Raw genomic sequence first — 16,074 nt, 5'->3', positions numbered from 1 at the left:
ATGCCTTTAATACTATGATATATTACTGCGATTGTAACTGGACTGGGCTTCCTATGCAGTCTTTTCCTTCTTGGATATTTCCCTATATTGTTGCCAAAGTATTGATTCTCAAAGGCAGATATTACTTGTCACTCTCTAGTTTAACATCTTTCTATGACTCCACATAACCCTCACTATAAAGTTTAAACTCCTTAGCTTGGCATATGGGGTCCTTAATGATATCTCACTTTTGCCTGTCTCTAGCCTTGCATCTGTTCACTCCTCCACATTTGTACTGTGTTTTAGACTTAGGGAACTATTAGTAGCTGACTGACTGTATGATACCTCTGAGCTTATGCTGTTTGTTCTCTTGTAGGCAGTCCACCTTTTAGCTTTTATTACTGACTTCCATTGGTCTTTAACATTGAGCTCATATGCTGTCTTTTGGGAAGTCTTCCTTGATTCTACTCACCAGCCCACTGCATTTTGATCCCTTTCTTTATCTTGCTAACAAACCTGTTCATATATCATATAACTCATTACTTTGTATTGCAGTTTTTATTAGGTTGGTGCAAAAGTAGTTGCAGTTTAAAAGGTTAAAAATAATTGCAAAAACCGCAATCACTTTTGCACCAACTAATAGTTTCTCTACCTCCCTGACAGTAAGCTTCATGAGGGCAGGGGCTACATTTCATTTTTTTCCTTTTATTAGTAGCACCTAGCACAGTACTGGACCCATACTGACTGCTCAGTAAATGCTTGCTGAATACAAGTAAGAGATTGCTTCTCAGCAAAGTTTTATTTCCAGTCTTTTTGAGTGGGGAATGTAATTTCCTCCATTAGAACCAGTTATTTGCTCTGTAATTTTGGAGGATTAAAAAAAAGAACAGGAAAAGAGATATTATAAGCTTCAAATAAGTAAATTGAAAACTGTTTAGGTTGTGGCTTTGGATAGATGTTTTCTGTCTGGGACTTGCTATCTGGAATAGGAGACTTATGCATTCTTTAATCTTTGCTTAACATTTATTCAGTCATTCTTTCATTCACTCATTCAAGGAGAGCGCAACTCACAGTGGCCCATGCGGGGATCGAACGGGAAACCTTGGCGTTATCAGCACCATGCTCTAACCAACTGAGCTAATAACGGGCCACCCCTAGTCTTGGCTTAACTTTGACAGGATGCTTTTTGTTTTATTTTTATCTTACTTAGCTAGGATTTTATCATTTCAGAAAGATGAAAGGGAGAAAAGAATATTTTTGGTTTAAAATTTTATCTTGGAGTTAGCTATCGAGTAAACCAAAATTACTCATTCAATTCCAGAAATGACATTTTGTTAGAAATTTTATTCGCATTCTGGGATCTAAAGGTAATGATCTAAGTATGTTGCCTTTTATGGGAAGACAATTTAGCCTTTTAATTTCTGGATAAGATTGAGAAGAAAAACAGAGAACATGTGATCTAAATATATTTTGTTAAGTAATAAGAAAAGGGTCAAGAGTTTTAGAAATATTAAACTAGTAGTATGTGGAATGCACAAATTTCTTTTTAAATAAGTAAACCATATTTTAGTGTAGGTTTTATCTCCATATGTGGTTTTATAGCTATTTTCTTGGGAGAAAATTTCTAGATACTTATGAACCTTGTTTCAATCGGCAAGAAAGAGCCTGGTGGGACTTTTATTAGAGATAAACCATCTTTCTCCTGCTTTCATCATCTGGCACCAGAGATTTTTAGAGAAGTATAGTCTACCCATATTTAATTAAGAAAAAGTAGAGCCTGGTTCTTGAAGTTTCCCTAAATGGTATAATTATATTTATTCATATTTTTCTTAAATTTACATATGTTTGAAGTTTTTAAAAAGTACATATTCCAGACATGGTGATGGGAAGACTTATTTGATACTATAGTATTTCTATCACCTTAAGTTTTCTTTAAGCTACTAATATTTTACTTGAGTGATAATTTATTCACTTAAAATTTAGCTTAGTAAAAGAGCAAATTTAGAAAATTATGAATCCCTTTAAGAAAGTTCTTCAAAAATTTATTTTTTCCCTCTACATAGCTTAGGAGAGTGATTTAGGAAGAATATTTTAAATTATGTCGTCTGGGATAAGAATGGATTTATGAGAACTTTATTAAAACATTACATAGTACAGTCTGAGAAAAGCATTCATGTAAATTATACCAAAATGAAAACTAAATTAGTATTATAATTTTTTGTGCTTCTTGTATTATAGCTTTATTACTAAATGTAATTATGTTATCTTACAACAAGGGCTTTGTTTCTTTAAAATTTTGTTGATATGAAGTTTATATTAATAGCTCTTACCAGTTTTTCAGATTTACCCCCATTTATTAAATTCTTTGAATCTTACATTTACCTTGCTACGTATGCAGGGAAGACACCTACAATTTGTAATTAAGAAAATTAAGAATCAGAAAAAATAACCATGCAGAGACACAATCAGTAAATGGTAATACTTCTCAGGCCAGTATACTTTCTGCATTATACTTTCTGCATTTCTACTTACTGCATTATAAAATTTTGTTTCTGCTTTGGTTTAACATACTATATTTTTAAGTGTGATTTCAAAATATTTTGAAATAAACAAATTCTGTTGTATTTTACTGATACTATTTACATACTTTAAAAAAAAAGGATAGACTGTGTGAAATGACAATTTTTATTCCTTCCTTCGATATTGAAATAGTATGAGAGATAAACATTTATATATTTCTTGTAAAAATTCCAATTCTTGAAATGGGGCTATCCTTAGAATTTCCATGGCAGTGCTAATTTATATAATTGTGTATCAAAAGATAGCTTAGGTATTATGAACTTACAAATCTATAAAGTCATCACTTTGTAGATGTGTATTCTGTAAGAGTGTCAAACAAAGCCTTTTGTTTCCTCAAGGTACTCAAATTGGGTAAGTTGTCAATAGTTGATGAAAGATGATTGGGCTACGGCTCTGTCTTAGGAAGAATTGGGTATACTTGTAGGCATTGATAACTAATTATGTATTTTTGTAATAAGATATTTTCATCAAGATTCGAGAATATGGTAAATTATTACAATTAAGCACTATTTATAAGAGGATAATTTATAACTTGAGCAATACTTCCATAATAGGAAAATTAAAGTGAGTTTCCCTTTATTGTGTACTTACTTTGTGCCAGGACTTGTGCTAACTGCTTTACATCTTAACAGCTGAGTAAGGTAGATATTATTCTCCCCATTTTAGAGATGAGATCAATGCTAAGAGGCATAAATGAAGGTAAGTAATTTGCCTAAGGTTATATACAGTTATTAGGTACTAAAATCAGAACCTGACCCAATGTTTGTCTGACTCCAACGCCTTGCTCTTAACTCCTGTGCCACACTGCTTTTTACTCTAATGCATTTTAATTTTTTTCCCATAAGTAAAGTAGGAATTGGACTTCAGTACATATTTTATATGATATCTAATTCATTAATGTTTAAATATTCTGCTTATTCTTTGATTTTTTCCTTGTGGCATTTGTTCACATAGAAATTGAGTGCTTTCTAATCGGAAGGTATATCGAGGTAGACACGCAGAGATAGTTCTTTCAACCTCTGACAGCTTCACAGTCCCTCTAGGGCTCTTGTGCTTTAAAGATGTGGCTTCTACTGCTGTTTGGTATGTAATCTTTCAAATAGTTCTGGGTGAATTTTGAAAATTTTCTAGGAAAGACTTTTAGCTATTTGTTTAACTTAAAAGGTCTCATTTATCCTCTAAAGTTCTATTTTCATATCTCTTCTTTGCTTTTTCTTTCTTTAAAATCTTGCAGCAAAACAAATCATGTAAAATTTTCTTTTTTACTTAAATATTACAGTTTCTGGGTTATCTTTTATTATGGGACACATTTTAGAATTTAGTAATGATAGGGGAACGTAAAAATAATGTTTCATTAATTCTTAAAATGAGGTATCAATTTAATATATCAGATTCTCTCATCTCTTAAAAGTAAGTAAAATTTTATTTACACTATAATATTTATCTGGGAAAAAACAGTTCTAACATGAATAAAATTTTCTCTGCTCACATTCCTGTATGTTTCCTAAAGTACTGAGAACCACAGCTGAGTTTCCTTTAATGATTCATTTCGTAGCAATTGCTAGTGTGAAGTCAGATAAAAGAAATCATGAGACTCCTTACTAGTCCTATATTGTCCCCATTACCACCTCAAATCCAGGATATTAAGGAAGGTTCTGTCAGGCAGCAGATGTACAAAACAGACAATAGTAAATATTAGGTTGTCGCAAAAGTAATTGTGGTTTAAAAGGTTAAAAATAATTGCAAAAACCGCAATTACTTTTGCACCAACCTAATAGGATCCTTAGAGATTTAAATCATGCGAGGAGGTCCGAAAATATCTCTGCCCTCCCCTCCTCATAATTAGTGGTTGTATTAGATGGTAGACTTTCTTTCCCTTCTACTGCACTTAAACTCTGAGTTCAGGGTATTTACTATTCATCTTCGGTTTTAGATCATATATGCTTCTTAATTATCGCAATACTTTTTTGTGGTGGTTGTGCTGGAAGTGGATATTTTCAAAGATCTCCTGAAGTATTGACAGAAAAGTTTAGTTATCTGGAATCTTTGGCAAGTTACTACTGAGGATACAGTGTAATGGAATAAAATTAACAAAACCAAAAGATAATAAATAGACCCAGGTTCTTTTACTAGGAAGAGTTACTTATACTTGGGCGAGATTTAACTTTTCTGAGCTTTGAGTTCTTCATGTTTAAAATAAAGAGAAAACAAAATTATTTTAAAATTCTCCAAAGCTCTGAAATTCTATGCTGTGTGGAACATAGTGCTTCTATGGAGGGAAAATAAAAGAGTACCTCTCTTAAGTACTACAGCAAATATAATATATATATGTGTACATATATATTAATATATACATATATATGTAAAGTGCTGCTAGTGACACATTGATAACAGCAATATGAAAAAAAAAATGCAGCAGCAAGAGCTGAAAAAATTAGAAAAATTTGGTTTGGGCCAGTCAGTCAGGGCCAAATGGTAGCTTTGTGGGCATCATTGTAGTGTGGCAAAGTATATCAGTTCATAATAACAACTGGCCAACCAAGGAAAGATTATACTATCCTCTTCTGTTTAAGAAGACACCAGACTTACATAGTACATTTGCTATAAACCCTGCCAATTAAAAAAGTTTGGAGTTTTAAAAATACGCTTTAATTTTCTAAACATTTAATTTATTGACTCTTTCCTTATGCTATTATACACAACATATACAGAGCGTGCCAAAAATATATACACATTTTAAGAAAGGAAAGCTATTAAAATTGTAATACTCAATATATACTGATAACAAAAGATGAATACACATCATGTCTGACTTCTGCAATTACAAGAGGTGCTTAAAGTGGTTGCCATCAGCATCCAGACACTTCTGATTACGGCAAACTACTGCTTGAGCAACATTGACCAAAGTGTCCACTTGTATACATTTTTTTGGGACCCCCGGGTATATTGCCATCAGTATATGCGCTGTTTCATTTAGGAATCTGTCATTATCATATGTGCAATCTGGATGATGTCTTTCTTGTTGGATTTAGCATTTGTCATTTTCCAATTATAAATACATAATTACTTATCAAGTGCCTTTATATTGAATGATAAAAATAAAGATTTCTTGAATTGGTTTGTAGTAATCTGTGTTTTTAATGACGACTGAGAAAGAGAAAGCATTTTTTGAGAAAAATTGTTTAAAATTTAAAGCACCCAACAGCATCCATTCTTACAGTTAAAGCCATTGTAGTGGCAAGCTAATCTATGCCAATTTATAATACACAAGTACTTATAGAAACAAAAAAAGTGTTCATCCAAAAATTTTAGTATTTACAGGTTGATTTCTAGGATGGTATAATTTTATAGCGTCCTTGTGCTAAGATGAAAATGTTTGAAAACTCAACTTCCTAGAATATATTTTTTACTGCAAACTTCAGTACAGTACAGTGTTTGTTATTTTGTGTGACAGGATACCCAGAGTTATATTGACGAATGTCCTGGGAACGGAGTTAGGAAGAAAATACATAAAGACCTCTCCTGTAACTGAGGCCAGTTTGGGTGATACAGACAACTTGCAATCAGAGCAGCTTTCTTCATCATCTGATGGCAGCCTAGAATCTTGTCAAAATCTAAATCCTCACAAGAGCTCCTTTTTATCTGAAAGGTATGTTTAGTGATAACTTCACTCAGAATAAATATTACACTTATTCTCATGAGCCCTCCTCTCTTCTTCCCCCACAGATATGTTATTGTTAAATGTGAGGCAAATGTGCTCTGGTGGCTAGTATGACTTTTCTGTCCCGGTGGTTGGAATGGGTGTTGGAACCAACAGTCCATGGCTAATAATCAGTTTCAAAAAGTACTGGTCCCTCTTCTTGTGTTTTGGGAAAATGGATGCAGACTCTTAATGAAATTTAGTTACCTATTTTAGTATTTCATTCTATTTGTATAGTATAATTGAAATCCATTCGCCTGACATCTTTCTATTCCTCTTCCTTTTCTGTCCCATCCACTCATCTGGCTGGCCAGCTGTCTGTCCATCTATCCATCCATCCGTCCATCCAGCCGTCTGTCCATCCATCCATCCATCCATCCATCTTATTTACTGTTTTTATATCAGATTCTAGAACTGTACCTGCCACGTAATGCCCAGTAAATACTTGCTGAATGAATGGCTGAATGTATTCCTCACAAAAATGGATTGAGTCAGCTGAATTCCATTAGTAAATGTGGCTTACTGTGTCATCATAAGAGAAATGGAAATTTGAAGTTGCATTTGTTTTAAATGCTAGAAGAGGCTCATGAGGGGACTGTAAAAAAGAAAGAAATAGTGGGAAAAAGCTAGGGGATGTCAGTTAGTAAATACCAATAGATTTTTTAACTGTCACTTTTATCATGAACTTCTCTTTTTAATTTTCTGCTTTCAGCAAGTACAGTAAATACTTTTTATCTGAGTGAAAAATTATTGATCCAGTCTTAATTGTTTTTTTTCACCCTGAACCATCCAAAGGTAACTTCTAGTTTGCATTTCTCTTATAAGCCTAATTACATTAAAGAATATTTATAAATGCCTCTTTAAAGATCTGTAACAAATTTATGTTTCTCATACATTTTATTTTTATAAACTCTTATTTCTTATGAAATTAAAAAAATTATGGATTTTTCTTCTTTTGGAAAGTACATTATGTTTCACCTACGTCTTGCTTAGTGACTTATCAGTGACAATTTTAGCTTTACACTATGTTTGATCTCTTTTTGAATTCTTTGAAAAAAAAAAGTTTTAGTGACATTATCCAGTTACTAATAAATTTAATGTATAGTTAAATATATTAGAAATACATTTATCATTTTGTACTATAGGTGTTTATTTCTGCCTCTAGACCATGAGCGCCTTTAGGAGAGATAGCATGTGTTATCTGCACTTTTACCCAGTGCTTTTTAGCTCAATGCATTTTGAATTTTGTGTACTTGGGTTAATGTTTATATCAATTAACCTTGAGCTTTGGTTTCCTGAATTTTAAAAATAAATAATTTTGAATGACATTTCTACCTTACAAAATTATTATCTCTTAAATCTCACATGTGAGAATTCTTTGTGCACATAAAATATATTAATAAAAATATTATTACTGAAGGCTTATGTAAGACTTATGTCATTTGAATTCCATGGTAACAGTACAGCATATAAGTGGTATAAGTGGTGATTTACCATGAAATTACAGTTACCATGGAATTCAAATGACATTCAAATGACATCAATGACATTCTGAAAAATAATGTATTCTGAAAAATAGTACTAATTGTGAGGATTCTATGAAACTATCATATTAAGTCTGTACTTCTCAGGCTTTATACCAATCTAGGGATAAGGTTTAATAATAATAGGTCTAAAATTTCTGGATGCTTGTAAAATGTATTCAGTAAAAACTCTATAACTCTCCACAAGTTCTTTTTAGATAGTTATTGTCGACAAAAGTTTGCTGCCATCAAGCTAATGTTGATAGGAATCCCCAATCTGGGGTGCAGAAAGAGGAGAAATTATTCAAGTGAACAATTTGAAAACTGGGGAAATGCAGCCTCCAGTGGAAAAAGTACATTCTACAGAGATAAAGGGGAAGCCGTCTTTTAGAGATAAAGTTCCCACTTGACAAAAAAAAATATGGTCCATTTTTATGCAAATGAGGAATCCACTTGACAAAAAAAATATGGTCCATTTTTATGCAAATGAGGAATCCATATAGCACAGTTCTGATTGGTTGTAATTGCACATTCTGATTGGTCTTTATGGAGCAGCTCTGATTGGTGAATATAGCCACAAATGGAGATACAGCTGCATAGTTCTGATTGGATGGGGCAGGTCTCATTCCATTGGTTGCAAGATGATACCAGGAAGTCTTGTATAAGGGTTGACACAGAGGCAGAAGCATAGTGCAGGGAGCTGAAAGTTTAGTCTGTAGCTTTCCCCTGAAATGCATCATGCGTGAGAGACTTCTGTTGGCAATGGCTGCCAGACTCTCTAGTTATGAATTCGTTTCCAGTTAAACACAAGATGTTGTTCGAAATTTCCAGGTGGTATTTGATGTGATCCCTGAAAAATTATTCTGTTGATGGTAATTTTTTTTTTTGATTCTTGCAATCGGCATAGACTTTGGAGACAGACATCTAGATTCAGATCTTAGCAGTACTTCTAACATGCTGACTTACCTCAGGCAAGTTACTTATTCTGTCTATAAAATAGGGATAGTAATATACACCTTATAGAATTATTGTGCAGATTTAAGGAGATGACCTATGTAAAGTCCTTGAAATGTAGTAGGTGATTAATAAATGGTAGTCATTATTTTTATCTCTATTACTGCTGATAATCAACAAGCAATTAAAGGCTGTTGTAGCTGATGGCTACTGAAATCTTCTATGGTGAGGATGAGTGTCTTATCCTGAGATTATGGCTATCCCTCTTGCCATTACAAGTGCTGCCAAGGCAATTGTCACCGCCATACTAGTATTACCATTTGGTTTAAGGCGGAGTACTACACTCCTTAATTCAAGCTTTAGTTCTCTCCTCCATTAAAACGAGTTCATTTTGTGGAGAATACAGAGTGCTCTGTGGAAATAAATTGCAAATATGGCCATACCATCACTTCAGTTGATGGGCCCCATTGGAACTCAAGTACAGTATGAGTACAGCGTAGGCTCAAGGATGAGACTCTTATAACCAATCTTCTCCCAGTCTGCCTGTCTCAAAATCAGGAAGAGTAAATAAAAATTATTTATTAATAGATTGTCTCAGGAGACATGATGTTCTGACATTATTGTTATCCTGTTATTGTAGAGAATGTGATGCACACTCCAACTCTTGTTATGAAGATACAATGTCAAGAAGCAACTAAAAATTGGTGGGTGAAAGAATGGAGGCTAGGACTGAAAACTGAGGAGGTTTCCTCTGAAAACCTAGCACTTACGCCTTTGATGATATATATGGAAAATGTTATGTAAATGCTAAAAATCTTACTTTAGCCTTAGCCTATCTTTAGTATTTGGAGCTGTTATTACTGACAGATAACCTGAATGGAATTTTGTAGGAAAAAAAAACACCTTGTGTTTTATGCCAAAAAATAAAGAAATAATAGAAAACAAAGAATGAGTAGAAAATTTAAATTAATGTAATCTCCATGAAGAAGCATATTTGTTTTTTCTAGATGAAAATTTATTATTTTAACATGCAGATACTTATTAACTTTTATATTAATCCTGTAACAACTTTTAACTCTTTTAACTAGTATTTTTATTGTCTTTATTATGATATTGCACTGTGATTAATGCCATACCTGTTTTTAACTTACTTAGTACAGGCTTGAATTGCAGCTCTGGCAATTTGAATTCGCTTAACTTCTTTCTCTATACTTCAGTTTACCTCATCTGTAAAATAAAATAATAATACCTAAATATGACGGAAGAGTAATGAGAAAATCAGCTTTTCTTTTAATTTGATAATGTCCACATCAGTACATAGAAATCTATTTTATCTTTTTTTATGTATATGTACTTCCTTATAAATGGACATTTGTGATATTTGTCATTTTTTTGTTTGTATACCAATGCTACAGTAAGTGGATTATCAATATGTCTTTGTATATTTATTCTTATCAATATTTTTATTGCCATTCTACATTTTAACCATAATTAGGTGTTATTAAAAAATTTTTGATAGCATGTTGGGGAAAATAAATGTAGTTGTTTTCATTTCAATGATTTTTTATTTTTAGTAAAGATGGATTTTTTTATTTATTATATGAGTTTTTAGTTTTCATATGTATTGGGATGTTCCATCTGTTTTTTTATTGATTTGTAAGAATTCTTATTAGAATTCTTATTAGAGGTATTAACTCTTTTATGTATTTGTTGCAATTTTTTTCAAGCTTCCTATTTGTAATTTTACTTTATTTGTAGTGTCTTCTATAGTATAGAAATTTAAAATTTTATTTTGTAAAATCTGTCAGTGTTTGATATTTGTGTTTTGGTTTATTCTTGGAAAGACCTCCGCAACCCCAAGTGTAGAAATAGGTCAGTCAACTACTGTTTGAATTTGTGATACTTTATATGAGGTATCAGAGCCAGAATAACAGTCTGGAAATTACTTTTCTTATTGAAGTTTTGATTCCTTTTTCGCATTTCTGTAGTTTGGTTTAAATGTCTATGGGTTGTTTTCACCCTTTGGCTATTGTGAATAACACTGTTATGAACGTTGGTGTGCAATGTATTTCAGTATTTTTTAAAATAATTTTTTATTTTTCAATTACAGTTTACATACAATATTATATTAATTTCAGGTGTACAACATGGTGATTAGACATTTATATAACTTACAAAGTGATCATTTCAATAAGTCCAGTACCCATCTGACACAATATATAGTTATCATGATACTACTACTGTATTCCCCATGCTATTTTCTACATCCCATGACTATTTTGTAATTACCAATTTGTATATCTTAATCTCCTCCCTTCTTCACCCATCCTGCTTGCCCCTCCCCCCCCAACTCCCAGTCTGGCAATCATCACAATGCTCCCTGTATCTATTAGTTTGTTTCTGTTTGGTTTGTGTGTTTATCTTGTTTTCTAGATGACATTTGTCTTTCTCTGTCTGACATTCTCTACTCACCACAATACATGGGCCATCCATGTTGTTATAGGGCCACCCATGTTGTTATAGATGGCAATGTTTTATTCTTTTTTATGCCTGAGTAATATTCCAGCGTATGTATGCACCACCTTTTTTTAAAAATTTTTTTATTGGGGAATATTGGTGAACAGTGTGTTTTTCCAGGACCCATCAGCACCATGTCAAGTTGCCGTTTGCAATCTAGTTGTGGGGGGCACAACTCAGCTCCAGGTTTTCAGTCTAGTTGTGGAGGGCGCAGCTCACAGGCCCATGTGGGAATCGATTCAGTGACGTTGGTGTTATGAGCACTGCACTCTAACCACTGAGCAAACTGGCGGCTCTGCTCCAAGCTCAGGCCGTTGTCTCTCACTGGTCCATGTGGGAATTGAACCGATGACCTTGGTGTTATGAGCATTGCACTCCACTACTGAGCCAACTGGCCGCCCTGCGCCACCTTTTGTTTATCCATTCATCCATTGATGGACACCCAGGTTGCCTCCATATCTTGGCTATTGTAAATAATGCTGCAATAAACATATGGATGCACATGTCCCTTTGAAGTAGTGTTTTGGGTTTCTTCGGATGAATACTCGGAAATGGGATTACGGGGTCCTTCTTTGTCTCTTACGGCATTTGTTTTAAAGTCTATTTTGTCTAATATAAGTATTGCTACTTCAGCTTTATTGTCTCATTTCCATTTTCATGAAGTAACTTTTTCAATTTCTTTACTTTCAGTCTGTGTATGTCTCTGATCTGAAGTGAGTCTCTTATAGGCAGCATATGTAAGGGTTTTGTTTCCTTATCCGTTGAACCACCTTATGTTTTTTGATTGGACCATTTAATTCATTTACATTTAAAGTAAATGACTCCATGGAGCGAAATCTGCATTAGTGGGGCTCGGTCCCTTCCCAGTATGCCCTTTGGGTGTGTTGCTTGTGGATGTTGTTGGGGGTGCTCTGGTGTGGTCTGAAGCTGGCCACTGGGTATGTTGGTTCTGGGGCCTCTTGGAAGGGGCTCTGGTGCAGGCCAAGGTCAGCCACTATGTGTGCCCCGCCCCGGGCTATTTGACATGAGTTACAAAGTGGTCTTTGGTTGGTAGCTTGTTGTGCTGGGCTTGTAGGCATCTGGTAGAGGCTAAGCTGTGAATTGAGGCCAACTACTCCTAGTGCTGGGCTTGGAGCTGCTTAGCAAGAGGAATAGGACATAGTGAGGCTTCTTGTTTGGGGTGTGTGAACCTTTGAGAGATTTTAGGAAAGTCCGTAGTGCAATCCAAGATGCAAGCAAAGCTGTTAGAAGTGGCTTGGGTGGCCTGGCAAGTTGTGTGGGGCAATGTCTCAGGCAATTTCCAGTGTGGGATGAGCAGTGTCAGCCAGGTCGATGAAGACTCAGACTTGGCGCCCACCTATGCCTGCATTCTGAGTGTCTCCCAATCCGTTGTTTGTTAGTTCCCAAGAATGTTGCTGCTGTTGCCTTTGTCGTTGTTGTTGGAAATTATGAAGTCTGATACTGAGAGCTGCAAGCTGCATACAGGTTCCCAAAGATGCTAGAATGATGACAATTCACCAACAAAAGAAGTTTCTACTGTCCATTGAGGCAAGTTCCGATCTCTTACTCTGAAACAATCTAATCATGAAAAGCAGTCCTAAGACAGTAAATCTTCTGAGTAGCAATCTCTTGAAACAGCAATCAATCAATATCAAGCCACCTGAGGTCTGTCTTATATATCTCTTTAAATGTACCTTAGAGCCAGGTTTCTTGTTCCTGCCTCCCCCTTTAGGAATGGCCAGTTCTGGGAGGGTCCGACAGCTATTGATATAAATAGCTGCTATTGAACTGCCCCTTTGGCCTAAGGGGCAGTTCATCCAGACGAGCAACAAGGCCTGGCGATGTGCCTGTCACATCATCCTGATATAACTTAGCTACTTCTTCACTTCACTGCTGATGTGGGCGAAACAGAAGAGAACAAAGAGGGAATTCTCTCAACCCCTGATCAAGAATTTCTTTAACCCTGAGCTAACCATCACCTCACAGCACAGACAGAAAAGCAACATCTCATATCTTCCTTGCTTGGGAGAATGAGACCAAAGGGGGAATTTACTCAACCCTTGATCACAGCATACAAATAACCTCACATACAGGAACAGATCAAAGTTGATAGATAAAAGCTCACATCAACCAGTGAAGACAAATTTTCCTCAACATCTGCCCTACAATTTGGCCTCAAAATTTGTATTCATTGGTAATCACATACAGTCTCTTATATGAGAGAACAAAGAGTCAACAGACAAAACTCAACTATCACCTCACATGCGGTCTCTCATGTGAGGGAACAAAGAAACAGACAAAAGCTAACCATCACCACACAGGTAGTCTCTCATGTGAGGGAACGAAAAGCAAACCAAAAAGCTAACCATCACCACACAGGTAGTCTCTCATGTGAGGGAACGAAAAGCAAACCAAAAAGCTAACCATCACCACACAGGTAGTCTCTCATGTGAGGGAACAAAAAGCAAACCAAAAAGCTAACCATCACTTCACATGGAGTCTCTCATGTGAGGGAACAAAAAGCAAACCAAAAAGCTAACCGTCACTTCACATGGAGTCTTTCATGTGAGGGAACAAAAAGCAAACCAAAAAGCTAACCATCACCTCACATGGAGTCTTTCATGTGAGGGAAGAAAAAGCAAACTAAAAAACTATTACCTCAAACGGAGTCTCATGTGAGGGAACAAAAAGCAAACAGACAAAAGCTCACATTAGCCAATGAAGGCATATTTTCTTCAACATCTTCCCTACAGTCAAGCACTTTTTCTGCATGAATTGAAATGACCATGTGGTTTTCCTCCTCGATTCTGTTAATGTGGTGTATTACATTGGTAGATTTTTGTATGTTGAACCCTCCTTGCATTCTACGTATAAATCCATGTGGTTAGGGTGTATAATCATAATGAGCAATTGAATTCTATTTGGATTATTTTTGCATCAGTGTTCATAACAGATATTTGTAGCTTTTTTGTAGTGTCTTTGACTGTCTTTGTTATCAGAGCAATGTTGGCCTTATGGAATGAGGTAGGAAGTATTTTATCCTTGTCAATTTTTTGGAAGAGTTTGGTAAAATTCAGCAGTTGAAGCTATTAGGTTCAGGGCTTTCCTTTCTTGGTAGGTTTTTGGTTACTGACTCAATGTCCTTACTAGTTATGGGCCTATTCAGATTTTCTATTTGTCATTCAGTATTGGTAAATTTGTGTTAATGGGAATTTGTCTATTTCATCCTGATTGTCCAATTTGTTGGCATACAGTTGTTTATTGTAGTCTCTTATAATCCTTATTTCTGTAAATTGGTAGTAATGTCCTCATTTTCATTTCGATTTTATTAATTTGAATCTTTTTTTTAGTTCATCTAGCTAAAGCTCTGTCAATTTTGTTGATCTTTTTGAAAAACTAACTTTTGGTTTTGTTGATATCCTTTTTCTTTTCTTTCTATTCTATGTTTATCTCTGCTCTAATCTTTATTATTTCCTTCCTTCCACTATCTTTGAATTTAGTTTGTTCTTTTTCTAGTTCCTTCAGTTGTAAGTTAGGTTGTTGATTTGAGTTCTTTCTTATTTCTTAATATAAACATCTACAGCTATATATTTCTCCTTTAGCACTGCTTTTACTGTGTCCCATATGTTTTGATATGTTGTTTTCATTTTCGTTTATCCCTTAGACTTTTCTCATTTCCTTGTGATTTCTTGTTAGACTCATTTGTTGTAAAGTGTAGTGTTTAATTTTCACAAATGTGAATTTTCAAGTTTTCATGCCGTTATTGATTTCTAACTTTATCCTTTGTGGTCTGAGAAGATGCTTTTTATGGTATATCTTTCTAAGTATATTGAGGCTTAATTTGCTTTCTACAGTATGGTTTATCCTGTAGAATGTCTGATGTGCACTTGAAAAGAATGTGTATTTTGTTGTTGCTGGTTTGAGTAGAGTGTTCTGTTTATGTCCTTTTGATTTGGTAGGTTTATTGTGTTCTTCATGTCCTTTCATTCTTATTTTCTGTCAGGTTAGTGTGTCTGTTGTTGATAGTGAGATATTGAAATTTCCAACTTCCTGTAGAACTGTCTATTTCTCTCTGTCAGTTTTCACTTTATGTATTTTGATAGTCTAATTAGGTGTGCAAATGTTCATGCAGTTGACCCTTGAACCGCACAGATTTGAACTGCAGAGGTCCACTTATACAGATTGGTTTTTTTTCAATAACTGTGTAGTTAGTCCTCTTTATTCCTGGGTTTCACGTCTGTGGATTCAACCAACATTAGATTGAAAACAATATTTTCGATGTGTGGTTGGGAATCCATGGATGTGGAGGGTAGACTGTATACATTGTTCTATGCTATTTTATATAAGGGACTTCAGCATCCATGGATTTTGGTATTCATGGTGGGATGGAGGTCCTGGAAATAGTCCCCTGTGGGTACTAAAGGGTGACTGTAGTTAAATTTTGGGGGAGTCCAAAGTTATATGCAGATATTTTACTGCATTACGTCGGGGGTTTGCACTCTAAACCCTGTATTATTCAAGGGTCAACTGTAGTTGTTCAGTTATCTTGTATTGAATCTTGTACTGAGATATATTATGTTCTTTGTCTCTTGTAAACTTTTTGTTTTAAAATCTAGTTTGTCTGATATTAGCATAGCCACTTTTGCTGTCTTTTGGCTAGTACTTGCATAGAATACTTTCTTCTATCCTTTCACTTTTAACTTATTTGTGCTTTTGGATCTGAAGTGAGTCTCTGTAGGCAGGCTATAGTTGGATCATATATATTTTTTAAATCCATTCTGGTAATCTTTGTCTTTTATTTGGAGAGTTAATTAACATTTA

General features: G+C 34.6%; 1 protein-coding gene across 8 annotated transcripts in view; it reads left to right on the top strand.

The window, feature by feature from the left end:
• Positions 1–16,074, top strand: part of SENP7 (SUMO specific peptidase 7) — a 118,791-nt gene that overhangs the window by 51,463 nt on the left and 51,254 nt on the right. For 4 of the 8 annotated variants that reach the window (XM_081026639.1, XM_081026637.1, XM_081026635.1 and 1 more), the window contains one exon: positions 6,014–6,208. The exons of the other annotated variants lie outside the window; for them this stretch is intronic. In XM_081026639.1, coding sequence (XP_080882765.1) covers positions 6,014–6,208 — 195 coding nt within the window. The remainder of the gene's footprint in view (positions 1–6,013; positions 6,209–16,074) is intronic. 8 annotated transcript variants of the gene reach the window in all.

Source organism: Rhinolophus hipposideros (genome assembly GCF_964194185.1).
Source record: "Rhinolophus hipposideros genome assembly, chromosome: 2".
Lineage (NCBI taxonomy): Eukaryota > Metazoa > Chordata > Mammalia > Chiroptera > Rhinolophidae > Rhinolophus > Rhinolophus hipposideros.
Note: the sequence above shows the minus strand (reverse complement) of the source record. Positions and strands in the feature narration are given on the sequence as shown.